General features: G+C 33.9%; 1 protein-coding gene across 1 annotated transcript in view; it reads right to left on the bottom strand.

The window, feature by feature from the left end:
* Nucleotides 1-7,753, bottom strand: part of LOC111064177 (caskin-2) — a 446,738-nt gene extending 438,985 nt beyond the window's left edge. The window contains exon 1 of the mRNA XM_039433816.1: nucleotides 7,175-7,753. Within this exon, the coding sequence (XP_039289750.1) occupies nucleotides 7,175-7,190 (16 nt within the window). The 5' untranslated portion in view covers nucleotides 7,191-7,753. The remainder of the gene's footprint in view (nucleotides 1-7,174) is intronic.
* Between the last annotated feature and the right edge of the window lie 19,317 nt (nucleotides 7,754-27,070).

A 27,070-nucleotide genomic window follows, 5' to 3' on the forward strand; every position in this document is an offset into this window, starting at 1 on the left:
GATAATAGATAAAGCTATCATCTATTCATTCATCTCATTGTTTCATTTCGTCTATTAATAGATGAGATATAATAATGAGTGAAGGGTTTGAAGTACTTTAGGATGGATAAGGATGGAGATATAGCACCTAATATTCGATACTGAATAGCTAATAGCTTATTCATAGATAAAAATTTGAGTATAAGGTACAATAAACTGATAAATACAGTAGAATAAAGTAGGTATTGCTTAGTTTTGAAATAGTTAAAATAAAATGCATATAACTTAATGAAATATATTCGTTCTAGAGCACACGATTGAGAGAAATTTTAGATGTCAAAGTGAGAGAAATAATACTTCGAGTTTCAAATGTTCAATGGATGACTCATATCTTAATCTTATCGTAGTTAAGATTCAAAAATGAATATAATACCAAATACACAATTACTTGAATAGAGGGCCTAATGGGAATGAAAATAAATATAAATTTTCTAAACGTTGTTAGTGACATTCAACAATATTGCAAGTAGGCAATTTCAAAATTCCTGGTGGATTAAAAAATACATTATTACACTTTTTCCTAAGTATTTCACAAGACATGCAGTCAAATATTCAAATAATTAATCAAATTCGTTTATTATTTAAATATTTGACTGCATGTCGTGTGGAATATATAGAAAAAAGTGTGTTATTACATCACAGCTCGGAATGGATCGAGGGACCATCATCTTCAATAAATTATTGTCTAATCCCAACAAAATCCATCCATAACTGTTGAAAATTTTCTACACCTTGTTCATCCTATCCACCTACTTTCATAAATAGAGCTGTCGGTAGCTGAAAAAATGAAACCTCCATCTTTAGAAAATAAATACTTGGAGACAGCAATATCAAAAAGTACTTTCATTACTGCATAGAATGAACAATCTTATGTATAGGTCTTGTCTAATCCAAACAAAAACCATCCATAATTATAAAAAATTCTCTAAAATAATTAGAGCTGTCAACACATACAATACTTAAAAAAATGAAACCTCCATCTCTAGAAAATGAATACTTGAAGACTGAAATTTCAAAAAGTAGTTCCACTACTGCATAGAATAAACAATATTATGTCCAAGTTTTCTGTGACTACTGTTAGAAACACTACTGAGCATCAGTGATTACAGATGATTATTGTGTAGACAGTACAAGTCAGTACTGATCTACCGTATCAAGCTGTGACTAACCCATCAGTAATCAACTACTGAAAGGGATCAACACCGTGTTAAATTAAGTGGCACACAGTTAATGCATTGAACAAGTTTACCAGGGGGGGGGAGAGAGAGCGAGAGTACAAATCGATGTCTTGGTGTCAATTTTACCAGTGGAGAGAGAAAGAGATAGTGAGAGATTGATTGATTGTTTTATTTGCCTTTATTAGGGCGGAGTTAGGACTCCATGTCCTCTCTACCACACAACCCTTTACAAAATAAAAAATTAACATAAGAAAATAAGAAAACAAAAATAATAGATTACATTATTATGTAATGATATTAGAGAGAGAGAGAGATTGAGAGTACAAATCGATGTCTTGGTGTCAATTTTACCAGGGATGAGAGAGAGAGATTGATTGATTGAGTACTTTATTTATGTAGATTACAATATATACTGGCTTTTACACTTATATACAATAGCTTACAATACAGCAAAATTATAGATGAATTGACATAATATAGACTAAGAAAATGATTTTTGAACTGCATATGATATGAAAAAAGCAATTGGTAATAGCTATAGATAATATTGTTAAACATCTACATAAATTTGCGGAGCTTTGGACATATCAATGTCCATTCTTCGGAGAGAATATTCAAAAAATCCTTCCCGCTAACTCCCTACCAAAAAGAGAGAGAGAGTGAGTGAGTGAGAGCGAGAGTACACATCGATGTATTGGTGTCAATTTTACTAGTGGAGAGAGAGAGAGAGAACACATAGATGTCTTGAATGTTGTTGTCCTATGAGGACTAACAGGAAATTAAACAGGATATGTGCAGCAGTAGGGTTGTCATTCATCACCAACTAAGGTGTTGTCATTGTGTCGCCATCAATCAATGCATAATACAGCTTCAACAGGGGTTGATCTACTGTTGAAACTGTACAGGTAAGGACACGTAATTAAGACTGGGATAGACGTGAGAATAGAGGGCGAACTTGGTAAACAACGTTAAGATTGGAGGAGTATTGAAAGAGTATCCTTGAGGATCCTTTGAATTGAAGGAGTATTCTTGAGAACCCTTGGAATTGGAAGAGTATCCTTCTTATGAATACCTGGAATCGAAGGAGTATTCTTGAGGACCATGGAATTGAAGGATGATTCCTGAGAATCCTTGGAATTGAGAGAGTATCCTTCAGAGTCATTGGAATTGTAGATGTATTGAAGGGTATACTTGAGAATCCATGGAATTGAGAGAGTATCCTTCAGAGTCATTGGAATTGTAGATGTATTGAAGGAGTATACTTGAGAATCCATGGAATTGAAGGAGTATTCTTGAGAATCCTTGGAATTGAAAGGGTAACCTTGTGAATGCCTAGAATTGGAGGAGTATTCTTGAGGATCAATGGAACTGAAAGATTATTCCTGAGAATCCTTGGAATTGAAAGAGTATCCTTCAGAATCATTGGAATTGTAGATGTATTGAAGGAGTATACTTGAGAATGCTCCAAGATGCTTGGAAGAGGCAACACATAGTGAAGCCAAACTACAGAGATCTTGACCAAATTTAAATAGATTTTAAAAATACTCCCCAGGAAGGGATACGATATGAGGTCTCTCCCAAAAGCCCTGCACACACACACACACACACATCAATTTAAAATCTACTTTGTAGAATACATGAGGACTGAAAATTTTGTGAATTGAAGAACTACAAGACATAACCTATTGCGGACTATGTGTTATCTAAATTTGTGAGAGGAATAGCACAAGGTTACCTTATTTTTCCTCTCCCTATCATTTTGACAGTGTACTTATTGTATAAATGAATGAATGAATTTTTGTTGGTATGATATTTTGCCCTCCTTATGAATTCTATCAGATTAAACGGAACTTGACAAACATAATCTGTACATTCAATCTAATAGAATTGATAAGGACGGCAAGATATCGTACGAACAGAAATCGATGTGTGTGTAGCTAGCCTAATGATGCCAAGATTCAAAGTAGTGGTTTAATCTCAAAAAAATGAGATTTTACAGATAATTGGGAGATATTTCTGACATTTGAATGAGTTGTGTGGTACAGGTTGAAGACTATAGATATTACAAATATTAGATAATTGAATTAGAACTGTTTTTGAAGATGAATCGAATACAGACTGGATATGAATTTGTATTAATTTGCTGATGATGATGCTCACTTACATGAATTGTATATAAAGTGATACAATCAATTGGATACAAGGAGTACAATTGGATACAATTGTATAATAATTGGATACAAGTGAGGCCAGGAATGATGATGATGCAAAATTACTAAAAAAAATATTATTTTTTGAATTCCTAAATTCTTTTAGGATTGAATGGGAATCGAACCGAGACTGATACACTATTGCTACGGTCAGGCTGACATAACTGCATTAGGATATTTCATTAAAATTAATGAAGATAGGAAGTGGTTATAAGAATAGAAGTAGGCCTACCTAATATTTATATTTATTCATTTATTTATAGTATTCATAGACAATATACAATTCAGGTGAAAACAACAGGCATTCTCACAAAACTGCGTTTAACCTAATTTAAAATAAACAATCCAGAGGTAATGTAGAATTCATGATTTGATTTCACACACGCATGAAAATATGCATAAATAATGATCTCGTCTACGTCTCGTGGACTCTTGATTATTCATGGAAAATGTCAATTCATGTTTTCTAATTGTTCTGATGATCATTCGATAGCATCAATGATGACATACAGCATTGAAAATAATTTATTTAACCTTGACGATTGGATTAGCATCGCCTACCTCTGACCAATAACAAATTATTTCAAATGCAGTCATCAGGTATCCTAATCATTCAACAATGTATTATTAGCATTAGCATGGAGTTGCATCTTCAATGTTAGTTGTTGATAAATAATATTGTTCAATCTACTATTAATAGCCCAAATTGTCTAAAATTTTAATAACTCATTTCAATGAATGTTTAGATTGTGTAGGCATCTGTGTTGTTTATTATTTTCTTATTAATTTATTATTTTCTACAGACGTATTTCTTCAGGGCTAAGCTACTTAATTTGTTAGTTGAAAAATAATACCCTTTTTTAAAAAACTTTTTAATTTTCAAGTTTAGTAAAAAATGGTAGCCTACTATTGAAGGGTTTTTAATTAATGGTAATATGGTATTACTTTTCAACTGATTTATTATTATTTTCAATTTATTTATTTTTTGGCTGAGGGTGATGCCTACATGAGCTCTAGATTTGTGCCTTGCTAATGAGACGGATTATGATGAGAGATGAGTGGACCTACAGCCGCAGGTGGGTTCCGAACCACCGGGAAGCGATTTTGAAACTCAGGAGTTGAGTTTAGGGAAATCGGCTCATGAAGTTGTCACCCTTACAAAGGGAGCACCAGGCGCATGGAGCTTAACTTATCGATAGCTTATCAGCGTGACTACTGAGCATATACTAAACACGTACACACCTAATAAATTCTGTATACAGTACAGTATTTGCAAATGAATTAACACGTTCATTTCTTATATGAAATTGATAACTGAAAAATTGACTGAATTGATGAATTGATACAGATAAAAAAGTTGATAACAGATAAATTGATTAATTCAAATAGAATACACGTGGCTAATACAGTTGCTTTACTATTTTCAATATATTATTATTATATAACGCTACACAAATCATAAAGTTCGAACTCAGCTAAATTGTACACGAGTAGATAATAAATTACCGTATTTCGTTTAGAGACTGATTAGTGTTGACACAATGAATAGTTTTTGAAGAAGATTAATTATCTAGCCTAATATTTGCAGTAGGTTAAAAGATAGTGTGCTGTTGAAGACGATTCTAATTCTAGACGAATGTTAGTTTATGACCAATTATGATAAGTAGGAACAGGAGAAATGGATTATTTTTGTAAAAAATTATAGTGATTTCATGGTCTGATAACTTCCGGTGTGTTGACTCAAAATAGTGAAAGTCAATAAAAAATGTTTTTTCTTGTCAATGAAGCCAGCAGACATCGAAATGACAAGATCATTCATACAATCATACAAATAAGATTTTCAATAAAAGCAGGCTACATAAAAAATTTTTTTCCTCATCAATGAAACCAGCAGACATCGAAATGCCTTAAGATCATTCATATGCAAATAAGATTTTCAATGATACAAGATTTTTAAATTACAATACAGTAGTTAAAAAATGCACCAGATTACCATTTTTCATTGTTCATTTTTAAAACTCATTGTTAAAATTACGAAAAAGACAGCATTGCGATAGTTGATTGGTGAAACTATTCGTAGCAAAAGGTATACAGTAACTTAGTTTATTACTATTATATTTTTTGTATTATAATGCCACTCCAAATAACAGAATTTCGAAAAACATCAATTAAATTTGCCTAATGTAAGCTGTGAATTTGAGAATTCGCTCAATTCACAAAGAACATACTGCTGAAATCTGATATCGACAGCGAAATATTTCCAACTAAATTTGCATATTGTTAGAATGATAGAAAGATAACGTGTAGAAACAGGTAAACAATTTAAAGGTCAGCATTGATGTTTTTGAATTTGTAAATTGCAAACCAAACATTTTGTCACACAGCCTAAATTACCTATATGATATTTGAAGAAAAAAAATTACAAATATAGAAATCAATCAGAGCTAGAGCTCACATTCTCTACTAAAAAGTAAACTATTACAAGAGCAACGATAAGATACAAAATAAAAAGTGAAGTAAATAATATGAATTTACAAAATAAAGAAGAATACAAGAGAAAGAAGAGAACTAATGTTTTGAGAACTAATTCAACAGGTTAGTTAGTAAGAACTGATTAGTTACAACTAAGTTAGTAGTACAGAACCAGGCTACTGTAAACTAAGAATTACTTGAAAAAAGTAAACTATTACAAGAGCAACGGTAAGATGCAAAATAAAAAAGTAAGTAAATAATAGCAAGTTACAAAATAAAAAAAGAGTACAAGAGAACTAATGTTTTGAGAAATAAATCAACAGGATAGTAGTAAGATCTAAGTTAAGTAGTACAGTACTAGGCTACAATTACTTGAAGAAAGTAAACTATTACAAGAGCAACGATAGGATACAAAATAAAAAAGTAAGTAAATAATAGTAAGTTACAAAATAAAGAAGATTACAAGAGAAAGAAGAGAAGTAATGATTTTAGAACTAATTCAACAGGTTAGTAGTAAGAACCAAGTAGTTAGAACTAAGTTAGTATCGTACAGTACTAGGCTAGCATACAATTGAGAATACTAGCATATAATTGAGAATATAGTACATGTGTCTGGATACAGTTACACTTTCTATGATAGAAACGCCCATCTGCTGTTTGTTATCATTAAACAAAACACACATCAATTTCTAACTACAATATTACAGCTACAATACAAGAGTCAATTTATGAATTTATCAGTATTGCGTTTGAAATCTCTGAGCTTCCTACAAATCCATTAGAAACAGCCTGACACTAATCATTTGAAAGATTCTGAGATAAAAGTAGGTAGCCTAATATTCCCTACACGTCTAGACTTGGCTTCCTTTCACTTCTATGTATGTTAGGCTACCTCCTTGGTTACAGAAGATTTATTCATCTACTTAAAATAAAAAATAAATAAAATAAGATTGTATGAATTAATAGAGGATCAAAAGCCAAGCATTCATGGTAAATGGGTGTTTGATTGAACCATGTATAAAATATAAAATATAATATATCATACTTCAGGATCATCAATGCAATGTTTCATTTTCATCATTCAGTGTTTCATTTTCAATGCTACAGAAGATACAGAGCTGGTTAGTTAGGTGTATCATTTGGAGTTGATCGTTGAATAGAAAAAATAGATAGGCCTTCACACTACACAATTTTATAGATGATACTGTACTGATAGTTGCCTACAACTATAACTTCAAACTTCTTGAGATAATACAAAGAAAATCCAATACATACCACTTATTCTCCTCATGATAAAGTTATCCACAGACAAGAGACAATCGCTTCCAGATACCAGGTAGACGATCTGACAGCAAAACTGTTTTTCAATCACACTATTCCACAACAAGAATTGCACAAAACCAAACGAGGATACTGAACAATCCGCGTAAAACTTTTATGTTACACCACTGTAAATACTTTGCTTATGAAGAATATTGTTGAAAACCCAAGTAACAGGGTAGAAGAGGTTGGGGATACAAATTTTATTCGAACACAGACCCGTAGATCCTAACATTTTCCGTTGTAGACATGGGGATTTCTTACGTTGAAACACAAAACACGGCGTGTGAATCAAGAAACTTTGAGCGCATACTCCACAGTTGAGTTGAAAACTTCACTCGCGTATTTGAGTAATATTTTTAGCCGATAAAACACATAGAAAGTGAAGACATTTTGCCGTTAGATGTTAGAAACTACCTTCGTAAACACAGATGGTCTAACCAACAACAACACTACACCGCACCACAAGGCAGAAGACAGAACACAGAAGGCAGTGTAAACGTAACCAAGCGACCAACCCAACGCCGAAACTGAATCTCGTGTTTTTAACACGGCTGCCAACTAACGAAAGTGAAATGTTCCGATTGCAACGAAACTTCCCACGTGCGCTCTGTTGACACGCTGTCTACTGTGAACTACTGTTGGTTGATTGCATTTTTCAATACGAAAATAAACTCTTACTTCATTTTTTCACAAGTGATGTGATTCCGAAGAAAATTGGCGTGAAATTGCTGACTAAACTGTGAAATAGAAGCGTTGCTTTCTGTTGTTTGTTGTATAATTCTTGAGACATGAAACTAGAAAGTAGAATCATTTAGAGAAAAGTTTTCATTTTATTTATTAACTACAGTAGAATACTGTGAAATAACTCTTTCTATTGTACCTTTGCATTGTATCACTTTTTATTGCATAAGTGATCAGGATATATTTGAGTTTAAAGTTTATGAAGTCAAACTAAATTACTGTATTGTTTAGGTACTTCATTATTACGTACAGCACTTACTTTTCCTCAAATAAAACTCTATGTATGGACTTTTCCACTTCGAAGAATGAACCACACTCTGACAACAGATGATTTTCTTAAAGAAAATTTGAAAAGTATTGAAAAACATTGTAGTGATTGCGCATGGAAAAGAAAAACTCAACAAATGCATTCATGGAAGCAAATTTTCATGCAATCAACAGGAAATTCTGAGATTCCCAAGAAATAACGCGGTCTTTTACAGGTTCTTGTTTGAGGAAAACTTCTCAAAAAATAATTTCTGCTTATCAGAACACGTGTCTTTGAAACGCATGAAAAATCGTGTTTCCGATATGTCACTTTCCGAAAGTAAAGTTATTTTTTTCGAAAGTACCTTACCGTATCGCTTTCCAAGTGATACTTCGTTTCAGGTTATAAATTCAGTTTCATTACAAAGAAGAGTAGATCATAATGTTCTAATTATTTATCTCAAATTTACAAGAATTGAAAAAATAATTGAGTAGATGACATTAATCCTATTCTTTCAATAATTGAAACTCTCATTACATTACTATCAATGATACAATGAAATGCAGAGAAATGTTGTTAGGATATTCTTGAATATTATAGCATTGAATTTATCTAATTATTTATCTCAAATTTACAAGAATTGAAAAAATAATTGAGTAGATGACATTAATCCTATTCTTTCAATTGAAACTCTTATTACATTACTATCAATGATACAATGAAATGCAGAGAAATGTCGCTAGGATATTCTTGAATATTATAGCGTTGAATTTTCAAGCAGTTCTCAAACTTATTCCTTTCTGGGATGAAACATCATCTCAAAATCCATTGTACTCTCTAACACTTCATTACATTACTATCAATGATACAATGAAATGCAGAGAAATGTCTCTATGATATTCTTGAATATTACCGTTGAATTTTGAAACAATTCTCATACTTTATTCCTTTCTGAGATGAAACACCATCATCTCACAATCCATTATATTGAATAGATTAGAAATCTTGTAGCTTGCACTGGAAATTGAAATAATTTCTGTGTCAAGTTCTGGAAAGATCTCAAATATTTGAAGACCACACTCTGAACAGCAACAGAATATGAATTATAATGATGATTGAACGAGAATCCTAATTTCATGCTGTCAATCATCTCAAAAACTTAGTAGGCCTACATTTAGTTTTACTGTAATTATTATAATGAATTTATTACCAAGTACAAGAAATATTTTTACAAACAAAATAATCATTAAATTACAATAGTTTTTGGCGTGACTGGAAAAAGAAGCCTTGAGCTCCAGCCGAATAATTTATTCATTAGAATTTGAATAAAAGCAATCGCTTCCATTTCATTCTGTAGAATACAAAATCATTCAGTTTGAGACCACTGAACTCTGATGGAGCGTTTGAGAGACAGACAGAGCTTCTGTTTGGCTTTGAACTGGTGTTTGTTTTTGTTTTGGTTCTAATATGAACCAGATGCTTTCTTGGGCGGGAAAGGAACGCCACAGTTTCACTAGGAACAGTTGATCATCATCACAGGATTTGGAGGTTTGAACTTCAGAAAAGGGAGGAAGAAAGGCTCAAGTATGTTTGTCTATTTTGTGCTCTTATGTCTCACTCTTTCGACATGTTTTCCCTACAAGACAAAGAGGGACAGAACCAATATAAACATTACAAAACAAAAACAATCAACGATAACGGAAATAGACTATGCAAATTCCTTTTAAAAATAATATACTTCCTTCATTAGGTACCCTTTTTTACTATAGATGAGAAAAAATACAGTCCAACAATTTTGAAATACAGAACATCACAACTTTGAGCTGTGAATTAATCAAAGGATCTCACACTAGTGAATGAAAAGACTAGATATTATCATAGAGAAACAATAGCGTAAGTAGATATCCCATGGTATAGGGCGTTTATGTCGCAACTTTTACTGTTATCTCAAGCCGATTATTGTCCAATTTTACTGTTTTGACCGGGTAAGAGTGTATGAACAGCACAATATGAGAGACTAGCAGCGTCACACAGCTTCACGGGAAAGAACTACGTGGGCTATCAGCTTGAGATAACAGTAAAAATTGCGACATAAACGCCCTATACCATGGGATATCTATTCATGCTATTGTTTCTCTATGATATTATCAAGCCACAGATTTACTAGAAATTTACGAATTTACAGATTGTATACGTAGTTACTGGTTCTATATTTTTATAATGTGTACGGATTTGAGTGAGTATATGTGTTCAAACCACAGATTACCAAGTTTTCTAGCTTGTATAGACTACCTAGTTTGCTATAGTGAGGTTCACGTTATAATGGCAGTGGATAAAGATAGAAGAATAGCGATGCCGATTCTCTGCATTAATTAATTATATTTCTACACTGTCAAAAACATAATTGGCACCGTTGTGAACCTAGAAAAGGATAGTAACACCGGCTTTGTCGAATGATACACAAGGATAGCAAAACCAAAGTTGATCAAATACTGTCATTATAACGTGGACCTCACTATAGTGGATGCAGTTTGATAATTAATTTTTTATACAAAATACTACGTTAAGCACTTGAGATATTTGGAGTCTGGGCGTTACACCATCATATCTGTAAACTAAAACTGAAGCACTGTGCCGGGCACTGTCTTTAATTCAGGCCTTTTCCCAAGTTATAATAGTAAATTTAATACGCAATAGACTAGAGCCATTATTGTAAGTGAGTTAGCGAAATAAATTATTTTCTCTCTCTATTATGAACGGCCATGACTTCGAGTTTCCCATGATAGATATTTAAAAATTGTGGCTCCGAGTCGTCGAGGAATGTAGATTATGGAATTATCTCTAAAACTTAGCCTTCTTGTCGCGACATAAAATGCGATAAGTTGGAAAACAGCAAGCATTGAATTATAACAAACTACCGATTTTGCAGTTACTATTTGGTCCAAAGGCTGTAGAAGCCACGCGACGATTGGTCAAATTGATTCCATTCGCCCAATAGGAGACCTGTTTCTAAATACAGTAGTGGGGATTCCCCAGTCGAGAGACCAGATTACGTTCCGGAGGACACTTTGCTAGGAGCACTACGAGAGTAAAGATGTAGTCACTATGTTTCCCCCTTTTTGGGCAGGTTTATAAGTTTATTTCAGTAGTTAATGTAGGAGCTAGTTTTATTTTTTATTAATGTTTAAATTTTACTAGTAGTGCCATGTCCTGAAAGGTTTAATTGTGTTTCTTCATCATGTACGAATAATTGTTTCTTCAAATAACCGCTAAGGTACGTAAACTAAGGTTAAAATATAATTTAGGGAAATTAATTAAGTGAAACTTCAATCAAAAGATTTTATCAACAAAGCCTGTTATTTTTCAAGTTAATAATATTGATTGAGAATAATCCTTTTGATTTTATTAGTGATGGAAGATAATTATAAATTTTTTTTCTACAGAAGTATGGAAAGTTTTCAGTTACGTTACATTTGAGTTATTGTTTCTGGAGATATATTATCGTAGAGTATTGCTGAAAGTCAGGAAGATAGCCTTTAAATTGGAATGAAACTTTTAAGAATTGTTCATATTGAGTTTATGACATTTTTTAATTTATATTTTTCAGACTCTGTTTTCTTATGTCATTAAGGCTTTTGAATGATTTAGTAAATTTTTTATGATAGAAATCTTAATAGATGAAGAAGAAAGTTTTTCTTCTCCAGGAAATTAATATTAATGAATGTTCAAATTTTAATACAATTTAAATTACTTTCTATGTGTTTACTAATTTTATTTAATTAAAGGTAAAAATTCCACAAGATGAATCTTATCAGGCAAACATTATCTTTCCTTAAAGTGAAATTTTCAATATTTTTTTCTTTTATTGTGTAATAAAGTGTCTTGTTTTATTAGGTGATAAATTCATAATTTCAGTTGATACTAGTTTTTGGACTTGTATTTGTAGGTAAATCAAATCATAAACTCTGGAATGTTCATTTTTAATTAAGGTTCTGAGCAGTTTTGGGCGAATGCCCGTTATTTACACTTGGATTGCGTCCTAAAGTTCATAAATAATAAATAAAATAAATGTTGGCTGGCGCACAAGTTTCCAACAATACTAGTCGAGCTACTATATGAAAAATTATATTTGATTTCGCAAACCAAACGAAAAATATCATATAAGTTAGCATCATTTCAATTTGAATTATTTGTGAAGAAAGATCCATTAATTCTGATAAAAAGAATCAGTAGTTTAAAGATAAAAATCTATATAAAATGAGGATTCAAAGAATGAAAAAATTTAATTAATTGTAATCAATAGATAACTCCTGTTTTAGCTTTTGATGAATTGTAGGAAGAGTTAGAAATTAATGCTGTAATACATTTATTTACAGCGGTTCATGTGTGTCCCCAAACCAACTTCTTGTACTACCACCCCTTTGGTTCCGCAACTTTATGTAAAACCGCTTCAAGACACCCGTTCAGACGACAGGTCTAGGGACGTAAGAGGACGTCGCCGTCAAGCCAAATTCAACCGGTAATAGCTCACCGCCAAAAACAAGGTACTGTAACCCCGACGATAAAGCAACGTACAAACCAACGAAAGTGCAGTGTAGTGAAACAAAGGTTCATTCGAGAATGTCAATAAAAAGTGGGGATTCAAAATTATTATGAAATGGGTTATATGGCTTACTATCGACGAAATTTGGGTTCAACGGGTTTTTTTCTTTCTTGAGTAATTCATGTTGAAATTGATTGGTTATTTTATGACTGATCTTGTTTGGTTTTGTGACGTATTGCTATCTAAACGGGGATAGTAATGCGCCCCCGAATCAGATGAAGAATGTCAACAAAGTAACATGATTGTTGTTTCTGTTGTTCGATTTTAGCTGCCAATGTTTATTGAAGCTGTTTATTTTTTTTATTATTTCAAATTGTAGTGTTATTCTATAGAAACCTATTAAATCAGGCATGGCAAGATTAATTGAAGTTTTCTTGACTCTAGCCCGTTCACCTGCATGAATTAGGTATAGACTCAGGTATTTTCTAGATGTGTCGGCCTATTTCTAAATTCTAAATTTTATTCAAATTATCTTCTTTATCTTCTTTGGCACACAACCACGCTCTGCTACCAAGTTGTGTGCCAAAGAAGATAAAGAAGATAATTTTGAATAAAATTTAGAATTTAGAAATAGGCCGACACATCTAGAAAATACCTGAGTCTATACCTAATTCATGCAGGTGAACGGGCTAGAGTCAAGAAAACTTCAATTAATCTTGCCATGCCTGATTTAATAGGTTTTCTATAGAATAACACTACAATTTGAAATAATAAAAAAAATAAACAGCTTCAATAAACATTGGCAGCTAAAATCGAACAACAGAAACAACAATCATGTTACTTTGTTGACATTCTTCATCTGATTCGGGGGCGCATTACTATCCCCGTTTAGATAGCAATACGTCACAAAACCAAACAAGATCAGTCATAAAATAACCAATCAATTTCAACATGAAATTACTCAAGAAAGAAAAAACCCGTTGAACCCAAATTTCGTCGATAGTAAGCCATATAACCCATTTCATAATAATTTTGAATCCCCACTTTTTATTGACATTCTCGAATGAACCTTTGTTTCACTACACTGCACTTTCGTTGGTTTGTACGTTGCTTTATCGTCGGGGTTACAGTACCTTGTTTTTGGCGGTGAGCTATTACCGGTTGAATTTGGCTTGACGGCGACGTCCTCTTACGTCCCTAGACCTGTCGTCTGAACGGGTGTCTTGAAGCGGTTTTACATAAAGTTGCGGAACCAAAGGGGTGGTAGTACAAGAAGTTGGTTTGGGGACACACATGAACCGCTGTAAATAAATGTATTACAGCATTAATTTCTAACTCTTCCTACAATTCATCAAAAGCTAAAACAGGAGTTATCTATTGATTACAATTAATTAAATTTTTTCATTCTTTGAATCCTCATTTTATATAGATTTTTATCTTTAAACTACTGATTCTTTTTATCAGAATTAATGGATCTTTCTTCACAAATAATTCAAATTGAAATGATGCTAACTTATATGATATTTTTCGTTTGGTTTGCGAAATCAAATATAATTTTCATATAGTAGCTCGACTAGTATTGTTGGAAACTTGTGCGCCAGCCAACATTTATTTTATTTATTATTTATGAACTTTAGGACGCAATCCAAGTGTAAATAACGGGCATTCGCCCAAAACTGCTCAGAACCTTAATTAAAAATGAACATTCCAGAGTTTATGTTTGATTTACCTACAAATACAAGTCCAAAAACTAGTATCAACTGAAATTATGAATTATCACCTAATAAAACAAGACACTTTATTACACAATAAAAGAAAAAAATATTGAAAATTTCACTTTAAGGAAAGATAATGTTTGCCTGATAAGATTCATCTTGTGGAATTTTTACCTTTAATTAAATAAAATTAGTAAACACATAGAAAGTAATTTAAATTGTATTAAAATTTGAACATTCATTAATATTAATTTCCTGGAGAAGAAAAACTTTCTTCTTCATCTATTAAGATTTCTATCATAAAAAATTTACTAAATCATTCAAAAGCCTTAATGACATAAGAAAACAGAGTCTGAAAAATATAAATTAAAAAAATGTCATAAACTCAATATGAACAATTCTTAAAAGTTTCATTCCAATTTAAAGGCTATCTTCCTGACTTTCAGCAATACTCTACGATAATATATCTCCAGAAACAATAACTCAAATGTAACGTAACTGAAAACTTTCCATACTTCTGTAGAAAAAAATTTATAATTATCTTCCATCACTAATAAAATCAAAAGGATTATTCTCAATCAATATTATTAACTTGAAAAATAACAGGCTTTGTTGATAAAATCTTTTGATTGAAGTTTCACTTAATTAATTTCCTAAATTATATTTTAACCTTAGTTTACGTACCTTAGCGGTTATTTGAAGAAACAATTATTCGTACATGATGAAGAAACACAATTAAACCTTTCAGGACATGGCACTACTAGTAAAATTTAAACATTAATAAAAAATAAAACTAGCTCCTACATTAACTACTGAAATAAACTTATAAACCTGCCCAAAAAGGGGGAAACATAGTGACTACATCTTTACTCTCGTAGTGCTCCTAGCAAAGTGTCCTCCGGAACGTAATCTGGTCTCTCGACTGGGGAATCCCCACTACTGTATTTAGAAACAGGTCTCCTATTGGGCGAATGGAATCAATTTGACCAATCGTCGCGTGGCTTCTACAGCCTTTGGACCAAATAGTAACTGCAAAATCGGTAGTTTGTTATAATTTCAATGCTTGCTGTTTTCCAACTTATCGCATTTTATGTCGCGACAAGAAGGCTAAGTTTTAGAGATAATTCCATAATCTACATTCCTCGACGACTCGGAGCCACAATTTTTAAATATCTATCATGGGAAACTCGAAGTCATGGCCGTTCATAATAGAGAGAGAAAATAATTTATTTCGCTAACTCACTTACAATAATGGCTCTAGTCTATTGCGTATTAAATTTACTATTATAACTTGGGAAAAGGCCTGAATTAAAGACAGTGCCCGGCACAGCACAAAGGAAAGAACAAAGTTTTCCTTCTTTTTTCTGTGACTGAAGTAAAGAGCAACAGTATACATAATGACGATCTAGCAACGTTATTAGTGGAAACCGTGACGTGTCAAGGTGATGTTTGACATTGAACCGCTAATTGGGGAGGGGCTAGTCTTGGCCAATGACAGACGTTCACCTTGATAGTGCACGGCTTCCACCAATAATATGCTCGGCCGTCACTATAATAGTACTGCTGCAAGTTTTAGTTTACCAGAAATTGATAATGGTGTAACAACCGAAACAGGTATCTCGATTTTTCATAAAACTGTGGTTTGACAATTTCTAGTCTTTTTATTCTACCTCAATATCCCCTCCACAACTACTTAGAAAGTCGTATTTTTGGGGCTAATTATTCGAGATTTCTCGTGAAAACAGTACTTCAATTTGAAAAAAGTGAGGAGAAGCAAATTAGAGAAAACTTCATACTTTTAAATAGAGAAAACTTTAGATTACAGACAGTTAATTCTATTTTCAGCTCCTGTATTGTAAAAGCAATGTAGGCTTCCTAGATATTGGTAAGAAGTAAGAATAATGAATGACATGCTTTTCACAAATCAGTGGTTTTTTTGACAATTTCTTAGTCTTTTTCATTCAATATGAATAATTACCACAATATCAACTTCTCAACTACACAAAAAGTAAAAATAATGAATGACATGGACTAAAAACTATCAATGAAATACAGACTAATTAGATACAGTTGTCTCATTCTCATTATGTAATTTGAATCTGCATTTCAAATATATAGCAGGTGACAGTAAGCTAGTTCGAATAATGAATCAGTCTAGACAATTTATTTACACAGGACTTCGGACACCTAGTATAATCGCCATCAACTATACATACAAATTTGGTTTTGTGATTGGTTAACGAATAAGGTGTGTTCCTTTATTTATTCAGGAAATACTTTCGCTGGTTACAAGATCTGGTCAATCACCTAGTTGATAAAGTGATGTAACCCGTAGTTTAACGACATAATAAGTCTAATAAATATTCTAATCTTTTTTAATTTATTCGGTGTTGAATAGTGTGGGCCGTGGGCTTGTTTACGTTCTAATTAACTTGGATGGCTTCCTCTGAACTAGATTTTTCGAAATAATGCAAACAAGATTACGAACACTACCACAAGCTCAAGAATTGATTAAAAATGACTACACTAAGTCAACATGATAGCTACAGATACTTTTTTGTAGAAATAATCAATATCATGTGTCAATGGGGACTGTGTCATCATTTTGTCACCAATTCTTTGATGTCTAATTAATGTTTCAATAACTCATTTTTTAATGAATCATATAAATTCCCTTGACACTCACTGATTCTAACAATAATTTATGTGTTTTTGTTCGCTCTTCTCTTGAAACTTTTTTTAAATGTTTATTGAAAATTGTGAACTGTTTTTTATTCCAATAAATTCTATGATTTAAATTATCAAGACTTGATGAAACGGAGTTGCCAAACTTTGACCAATCGAAACATAGCTTAATGGTTATCAATAATGAATGATAACTTATGTGATCTTTCAGCTTCAAGTTGCTGAAATCTGATGCCACGTGTGTTGATCTGCTTATGATGATCTGTTTGTTGACCGAGCGAAGTGAGGTCTAAGATTCAAGTCGACGGTTTGGCATTTCTGGCGTTTAAACGTTTATATGTTGCGCATTTACGGCGAAACGCGGTAATAGATTTTCATGAAATTTGATAGGTATGTTCCTTATTTAATTGCGCGTCGATGTATATAGAAGGTTTTTGAAAATTTTGAATTTCAAGGATAATATAAAAGGAAAAAGGAGCCTCCTTCATACGTAAAAATCAGACTATAGAATTATTCATCATAAATCAGCTGACAAGTGATTACACAGATGTGTGGAGAAGCCAGTCTATTGCTGTATTTCCATAAGGTCTATAGTTCAGGTACTTGTTGATGAGAATACTGCGTAAGGTCTACTGTTCACAGAACTACTAGTTAATATAATATGAATGTGATCTTTCAACTTCAACTTGCTGAAATCTGATGCTATGTGTGTTAATCTGTTTGTTATATTCTTTATTGTATTGATTTTATGAATTGTGCTTCTGTGATAATCAATTTTTTCCTGTACTCTGTTTTTTATATGGTTGTAATTTATGTATTTATTATTGATGTCCGTGTGCAGCTCTTTGTATAGGGCATGACCCTTATGACAAATGAAGATTTCTATTTCCATTCTTATACTAGTATATATTCCCAAAGTATATATATATATTCTTGATTCTCGTCATAAGGTGCGTACAGATATACGCGCCGCGAACATGAGCAATTCACTTTTAATCAGCTGATGCCAAGCTTTTTATATCTGTATCTTACCGTTTCTGTAAAAATACAGATATAGTCAGCTGATTAAAAGTGAATTGCTCATGTTCGTGGCGCGTATATCTGTACGCACCTTTAGATAATAGTAAACATGGTTGTTTCTATGTAAATGGACATTGCTAACAAAATTAAACTTAGTACCAAAGTACTGTATGAATCAAAAACATCCAACAAAAAATCGACACTCATGACTATATTAATTTGAAATATTCAGCGTGTCTAGTCACTCGGCCAATGACAGTAGAGCTCAACCTTCATTGGTCAACAGTTAATGGCCAATCGTAGTGCTTCACCCACTCTATATTCTGCTGCTCTATGTTAAAACTTTCAGTTCACTAGAAATTGATAATCGTGTAACGACTGAGAATAGTATTTCAAATTGTTTCATTAAATACGTGGCTTTGACAATTCAGTATCAAGTCGTTTTCATGAAATGAAATGATAAATTTTATCATGTATTCTCGTTGAATTAATAGATTTTCACTCTGATTCCAAGATTCTCAATTCAATTCTAATCAACAATCATTGGGAGACATCCAGTAATGTATTTTGTTTCGATAACAAACTATGTAATTGTTTCAATAAATTAGTGGTCTTGACAATACAGTATCAAGTCGTTTTCATTCATCATGTATTTTCGTTAAATTAATAAATTTTCACTCTAATTCCAAGATTCTCAATTCAATTCTAAGCAGCAATATTATTGAGAGACTTCCAGTCATGGTTCCGAGAGAATAGAGACACTAAGCTTGGTCCCAAAATTTTATTTTCCTAGTTGATCCCAAAATTCCGGTCACCAGTAAAAATAACTTGTATTACAGTCTTATTGTAATGTTAAGGAAACCTGGGTTTCTGTCTGTTGTTTCCGTTGTAAATTTGTGAATAAATAAGTGAAGACTTAAAAAACTTGAAGTAACATTCTTCTCTTCGACAGTTTATATTTCACAAAAATTTGCCTGATTGTTTAATCAATTTCATTTCACTTTTTTTATTAAGAAGAACGACTGGCTGTCAAATTTCTTTAATAAATGAATTTATTTACTTACTGTGACAACGGAACCAAAACCGTAGAAACCAATCCGAAAAGCGAAACAATTTCAATTTCAACGAAATCTTTCGGCAGGTCCACTATCTTCCTGGTTGTGGAAATTTCATTTCATAAGTAATATTGAACTGTTTTTGTGTAGGTGGAGTCTACGAGTATGTACGCCTGCTTTCACTTATCAGTTCAAAGTTTGAACAGAAATTCAAACTTGGAATTATTTCCAGTTTATAGTCCAACTAGTACTCAGCAAGTATTCCCTTCTTCACAGCAAAAAGCCCTTGCCCTTACTAAGGTTAGGGGGTCCGGCCATAATTTAGGGCTCTTCCCCGAAACTGGAAACTTCATCCCTAATGGCACTTCTTCGAAGGTCAATTCATTCATACATAATTTCTAGGGCCGCTTCGCAAGTGCAAAATTTGAATAATTATTCCACATAATGTCGTCTACTCTACCAAAGCCGCAAATCAGAATTCTGATGTTTTTGGTCCAGAAAAAAAGACTGAAAACGTTGATGCTCCCTGCTGAAAGCAAACAACATTTTGGATCCCGAGTGACCTATTTTACATGAGGAATGAATGAAGAATTTAAATGAGCTCTGGATAAGGACTAGGACATGCTATGTTCTATATTTATGTAGGATCAGAGAATACTACTATAAAACTACTAGTAGTTCTGTGAACAGTAGACCTCACGCAGTATTCTCATCCACAAGTACCTGATTGAAACTATAGACCTTATGGAAATACAGCAATAGACTGGCTTCTCCACACATCTGTGTAATCACTTTCAGTTGATTTATGATGAATAATAATAGTCTGATTTTTACTCTGATATTGGCGTATGAAGGAGGCTCCTTTTTCCTTTTATATTATCCTTGAAATGCAAAATTTTCAAAAACCTTGTATATACTTCGACGCGCAATTAAAAAAGGAACATACCTGTCAAATTTCATGAACATTTTTACCGCGTTTCGCCGTAAATGCGCAACATTTAAACATTAAGAGAAACGCCAAACCGTCGACTTGAATCTTAGACCTCACTTCGCTCGGTCAATAATGTTGTATTCAGCTGCATTAATGCTACTAAAGCTGCTGTATTCTATGGTAGGATCATCCTACTATAAGAGGATCATCCTACTATTATAGGATGTAGTATTGTATGCTATGTAGGACAAGATACAACCATTGACTATAGATACAAACAAGTAGCAGCTTATCAGAGATACTGTAGTGAGATTCAGGATATAGTCAGCATCTGATCAATATTGGTTTGCTATCCTTGTTTTTCATTAGTCTAAACATATAGCTCTATCCTTTTCCAACTTCTAACCGGTGCAAAATGCTTATAGACTATGTAGAAATGTGATAACTACCAAAATATTACACCTCAATTCTGAAACTTTATAATTAAATCATTGAAAGGTAAATTTTCTCATCTCTCTTCTTCTCACTTGACATCATAGTATCTGTCTAAAGAGAATATCTGTCTCTCTCTTGTTTCTCCATCCTCCTCCATCTCTTCGTATATGCTCATCTCTCTTCTCTTTACTTGATAACAGATTATCAGTGTTCTTTCTCTATCTTTATATTTCTTTATGTATCTGCCATCTCTCTTCTTCTTACTCGACATCAGAGTATAATGTCTTCTTTCTCTATCTTTTTACTTCTCTGTGTGTATGCTCATCTCTCTTCTCCTCACTTGATAACAGATTATCTGTGTTCTTTCTCTATCTTTTTACTTCTCTTTGAATCTACCCATCTCTCTTGTCCTCACTTGACATTAGGGTATCTCTTCATACTTCTCTTTGTATCTTCTCATCTCTTTCCATCTCACCTGACATCAGAGTATCTTTCCTCTTTATCTTTTTATTTCTCTTTGAATCTGCCCATCTCTCTTCTCCCCTATCTCTTCTCTTTATCTTCATACTTCTCTTTGTATCTTCTCATCTCTTTCCATCTCACCTGACATCAGAGTATCTTTCCTCTTTATCTTTTTATGTCTCTTTGAATCTGCCCATCTCTCTTCTCTCCACTGACATCAGAGTACCTCTTTCCTCTTTATCCTTTTTATTTCTCTTCGTATCTTCCCATCTCTCTCCTACTCCTTTGGCATCAAATTATCTATCTCTGTTCTCATCTGAGTGGAATGGCGACGAACCAGAGTCGATCTGTCGTGAATTCCAGTAGCTGAAGATGAAATCCGGCCGTCTAATTCAATTGGATCTCATTGCCTCCATGTCTCACTCTCCATAGTAGGCACGTGCTTCAATCTGCGAGCAGGTAGTGCCGGAATGAGTGAGAGAGAATATAGTATTTCTTCTCTTCTTCTTCCCTGTCTTCTTCTTCTTCTTCTTCTTCTTTCTCATGTCTCGATTGAGCTGTGCACTCGGAGCTCGGTCATTCCCTAACAAAGCACTGCCAACCGAGAACTCGGTGAAATCAGAATTCTGATGTTTTTGGTCCAGAAGAAAAGGCTGAAAACGTTGATGCTCTCTGCTGAAAACAAACAACATTTTGGATCCCGAGTGACCTATTTTACATGAGGAATGAATTAAGAATTTAAATGACCTCTGGATAAGGACTAGGACATGCTATGTACTATATTTATGTAGGATCAGAGAAAACTACTATAAAACTACTAGTAGTTCTGTGAACAGTAGACCTCACGCAGTATTCTCATTCACAAGTACCTGATTGAAACTATAGACCTCATGGAAATACAGCAATAGACTGGCTTCTCCACACATCTTTGTAATCACTTGTCAGCTGATTTATGATGAATAATTCTATAGTCTGATTTTTACTCCAATATTGGCATATGAAGGAGGCTCCTTTTTTCTTTTATATTATCCTTGGAATGCAAAATTTCCAAAAACTTTGTATATACGTCGACGCACAATTAAAAAAGGAACATACCTGTCAAATTTCATGAAAATCTATTACCGCGTTTCGCCGTAAATGCGCAACATTTAAACATTAAGAGAAACGCCAAACCGTCGACTTGAATCTTAGACCTCACTTCGCTCGGTCAATAATGTTGTATTCAGCTGCATTAATGCTACTAAAGCTGCTGTATTCTATGGTAGGATCATCCTACTATAAGAGGATCATCCCACTATTATAGGATGCAGTATTGTATGCTATGTAGGACAAGATACAACCATTGACTATAGATACAAACAAGTAGCAGCTTAGCAGTGATACTATATTATAGTTAGATTCAGGATATAGTCAGCATCTGATCAATATTGGTTTGCTATCCTTGTTTGTCATTAGACGAAGCAGATAACTTTATCCTTTCCTTTGCCAACTTCACACCATCGCCAAAATGCTTGTAGACTATGTAGAAATGTGATAAACTACCAAGATATTACAATTCAACTCTGACACTTTATAATTAAATCATTGAAAGGTATATTTTCCTGATGAATGAATTATCATTGAGATAGAAGTAATTGATAATTCAATATCAGATCAAATTTACTTCGATAATTGAATCACAATTGGTAAATTATTGTAAAGAGCCCCATACACTAGGGAACTTGGATCGGCCAGCTTGGTTAGGGTAACCAAGTTCGTGTAGGATTTGTCCACACACTGTAGTGGGGAGAGCGAACAACCGTTCGTTACTTCAGTGTCTTTCGGGGTCTAGAGATGAGTGAGTCAAAGTTTGCAGCTGCTGTGAGAAGAAAATATATTGAATATTTATATAGATAGAATATATCGCCCTGGCGGACGAACCGAACAAAGTTTTTAATCCAGATTAAAGACCAAATTCGTCACGAATTTGGTTCGCGGTTCGCCAATTTTCCACATACACTAGGGAACTTGATTCGCAAGAACCAAGTTGGCCGATCCAAGTTCCCTAGTGTATGGGGCCCTTAAGGTAATAAATTGACAAATTGAATAAAATTAATAGACATTGTCAAAACCACTCATCAATTTCAACAATTTTAGATACTAATTTCGTCTATTACTCCATTATCAAATTCTAATAAACTGGGACCCGGTTGCACAAAAGCCGGTTAATTTTTGATTAATTCCACCAGAGCCAATCAGAGAGCCGTCTTTTCAAGAACGCCTTCTCTAATTGCTTCTCGTAAAGTTAATCACGGTTAAAATTCAACCGGCTATTGTGCAACCGGGCCTGGAAGCTTAAACATTGAGCAGCAGAATAGCCTACAAGTATGGGTGAAGTTTTATGATGAAATAATATAGGTCATTAGCTGTCGCCCAATCATGGAGTGTCATTAGTATACCACAGTATTAGTATATACAGTATTACCACTAATACTGTCATTAGCCGATCGACTAGACACGTCCAAGTATTCCAAAAATATGGCTTTGAGAACCGTTAGCCAACAACAAATGAAAAGGCTTGTGACTTGATATGAAATTTCTACCTTTGTTTCTTGTTAAAGTTTTTTTATTTCCGTGTAAAACATTAGAGATCACAACATTACTAGCCCAAAATATCAAACAAATATCCATTCTCAGTTAGCACGGTGGCACATTTAACTCCTCACACAAAATTCAGATTTGAATTGAGACTCGATGATAATAATATTCTCCGGAATAGAAGCAAGAGATTTTCGGGGATTGTAACACAGCGTTTGTAATTGAATTGTTCAAGCTGATTCGAATAGAGTGTGGCTGGCAACCAGCCAACTACTTTTCATTAATATAAGAAAGGGTTGAAACACTGGGTGATAGTGCTACGGTTTATGGGTTAGAGAGAGAAAGAGCAGAGTTAGCAATGAGAGAGACCGAGTGAGTGTGTGAGAGAGTGAACAGGAGAGAGTTGCAAATGGTACAGCTAGCTGCAGAAGGGCGATAACATAAGAAAATCACTCAAGTGAGCTCTCAATTAATTTCTTAGTGGGTTACCCAATGAATTTCAAGGGACAACCATTTGTTAGCCAAAACCTAAAACTCTCTCTCTCTCTCCTTGTGTCCAACTGTTGTCAAACCAACAATATTGTTCTATAGTGAAGACAAATAATCTAGGTAACTTATTATTAAACGGTATCTTTACTCTATATGATTATGGTTTCTCCTTCATGTTTCCTTATTACTTTATGTTTGTTTCCTCTTATTTCTTCACTTTGATTCTATTGCTCTCAACTCACACGGTGGCATGCCAAGTGACCGAATCCCAAACGACCGAAAAGCTATATTTTCTCAAACAGCCGGAAATTACTTTTTCCCATTCGACAGAATTAATGAAATATTGAAACTGGAACTTTCTCATTCAGCCGAATCTCAAATGACTGAAAACTTATGAGAATTTTACCAATCGACAGAAAACGTTGTTTGTCGCATTGAGTCGAAAGTGCTGTTAGTCCCAACTGACCGAAAGTGATAGGTTTCCCATCTGATCAAAAGTGATAGGTTTCCCAAACGACTGAAAGTGATAGGTTTCCCATCTGATCAAAAGTGATAGGTTTCCCCTTAGACCAGTTATAGAATAAACACGCTGGGAAGTCCAGCCTCTGAAGCCAACATCTACAGCCAAATCCACCCATCTTGACGTCACAACCAAGCTAACAACAATGCATTGTTCAACAACAATGTAAGTTAAACACCACAAACACTTAACACAACACAACAAACTCAAAAAAGTTTTCTATAATCTCTTTACGATGCGTGACGTCATTGCTGTGACGTCAAGGTGGGTGGATTTGGCTGTAGATGTTGGCTTCATCGACTTTCAGTATGAATATACAATGAGCCGTGTCTATTCTATAACTGGTCTAAGGGTTTCCCAAACGACTGAAAGCGATAGGTTTCCCATCTGACCGAAAGTTATAGGATTCACAAACGACCGAAAATTTCTCTATACTCCGTTCAAATTAACTTCGGACTTGGGATGGACATGCACAGCAGAGAAGGCACACCGCGGCAGGGATACAACAGCGGCTATGTTGCCGTTGTGTACCGGCCAGCGCTCTCTAATTTCCAGTGAGAATTCAAGCGCTCATGTTAAACTTGGGGAGTTTCCTCTCTGCAATCGCAGACTCGACTGAATATTCGACAAATTGACAACTACGCTTCCACCTATGACTCAATCCATCACTGCAATTGGCTGATCTCCCTCCATTTCTCTGCGCCGCAAATTCCTCCAAGTCTGAAGAAGATTTGCATGGAGTATAGTTTGTCGCAAATGACCGAAAGTGTTCGGCCAAATGGGAAAATGAATTTTTCGGATGGATGGGAATCCTATAACTTTCGGTTGTTTGGGAATCCTATCACTTTCGGTCGTTTGGGAATCCTATCACTTTCGGTCGTTTGGGAATCCTATCACTTTCGGTCGTTTGGGATTCGGTCGATTGGATTCCCTGGATTGAATGATTTTCCAAACTATTTGTTTCTATAGCCCACAGTCTGCTTCTAAATGTCTAAAAGCCCTCAGTTCCCTAGAGATTAACAATGGTGTAAGAACAAAAACTAGTACTGTATCTCAAATTCTTCTTTCAAATTAGTGGTTTTGACAATACCAAATCGTTTCCATCCAATAGTTTCCTTTTCCTTCATCAGGAATTGGAAGAATACAATCGATAGTATTTGTCTAACATCTCATAAAGCTTTCTAAAGCTCAATAAAATACTACATCACATTTTAAACATTTTCGAAAACAACTAATTCAACAATAATTTGTCAGTGACTAGCAGGTAACCCGTGCTCCGCAAGGGTCTAATTAAGAACTTGACAAACCGAAAAGTTGACTTACTGAAATCTTGAAGAATTCAAAATAGGCCTTTAACCATCCTCGGTAAATTATGAATCTATATACAAAATTTCAAGTTAATCAGTTGAGTAGTTCAGACGTGATGACAAGCTGTATTTCCTATCCCGTACATGTTTAAGCCAATCTCTTCCTTTATAAATATAGTACAGAAAATTGACTGCACTCAGTACTGCGTATCAGTAACCAATACAGACTGCTTTCAAACGAATGCAAATCAAAACGCAGCCAATCCTCAAACCTTTTTCCAATCATTTTCTATTCCGAATTTCCGATTGGCTCGTCTCTCTCCCCTTTAGATTAGAGTATCTCTCTCCTCTTACCTCTTTATTTCTCGTTATATACACATCTCTCTCTTTCCCACTTGACTCAGAGTATCTTTTTTCTTTCTCTATCTATTTACTTCTTTTTGTATCAGCTTATCTCTCTCCTACCTATTTGGTATTAGAGAGTATCTCTCTTGTTTCTCTTCCTAAATCTCTTCGTATATACTCATCTCTCTTCTCCTTATTTGATAACAGATTATTATGTTTTCTTTCTCTATATTTTACTTCTCTTTGTATCAGGTTATCTCTCTCCTACCTATTTGGCATTAGAGAGTATCTCTCTTCTCTCTAAATCTTTCTAAATCTCTTTGTATATGCTCATCTCTCTCCTCTTTACTCGATATCAGAGTATATGTTTTCTTTCTCTATTTTTCTACTTCTCTATGCGTATGCTGATCTCTCTTCTCCTTACTTGATAACAGAGTATCTGTTTTCTTTCTCTATATTTTTACTTATCTTTGTATTTGCCATCTCTCTTCTTCTTACTCGACATAAGAGTATAATGTATTCTTTTTCTATCTTTTTACTTCCCTGTGTGCCCATCCCTCTGATCCTCATTTGATGACAGATTATCTGTGTTCTTTGTCTTTCTTTTTGGATCTGCCCATCTCTCTTCTCCCCACTTGACATTAGGGTATCTCTTCTCTTTATCTTCATACTTCTCTTTGTATCTTCTCATCTCTTTCCATCTCACCTGACATCAGAGTATCTTTCCTCTTTATCTTTTTATTTCTCTTTGAATCTGCCCATCTCTCTTCTCTCCA

This window comes from Nilaparvata lugens, chromosome 8, assembly GCF_014356525.2.
Source record: "Nilaparvata lugens isolate BPH chromosome 8, ASM1435652v1, whole genome shotgun sequence".
Classification (NCBI taxonomy): domain Eukaryota; kingdom Metazoa; phylum Arthropoda; class Insecta; order Hemiptera; family Delphacidae; genus Nilaparvata; species Nilaparvata lugens.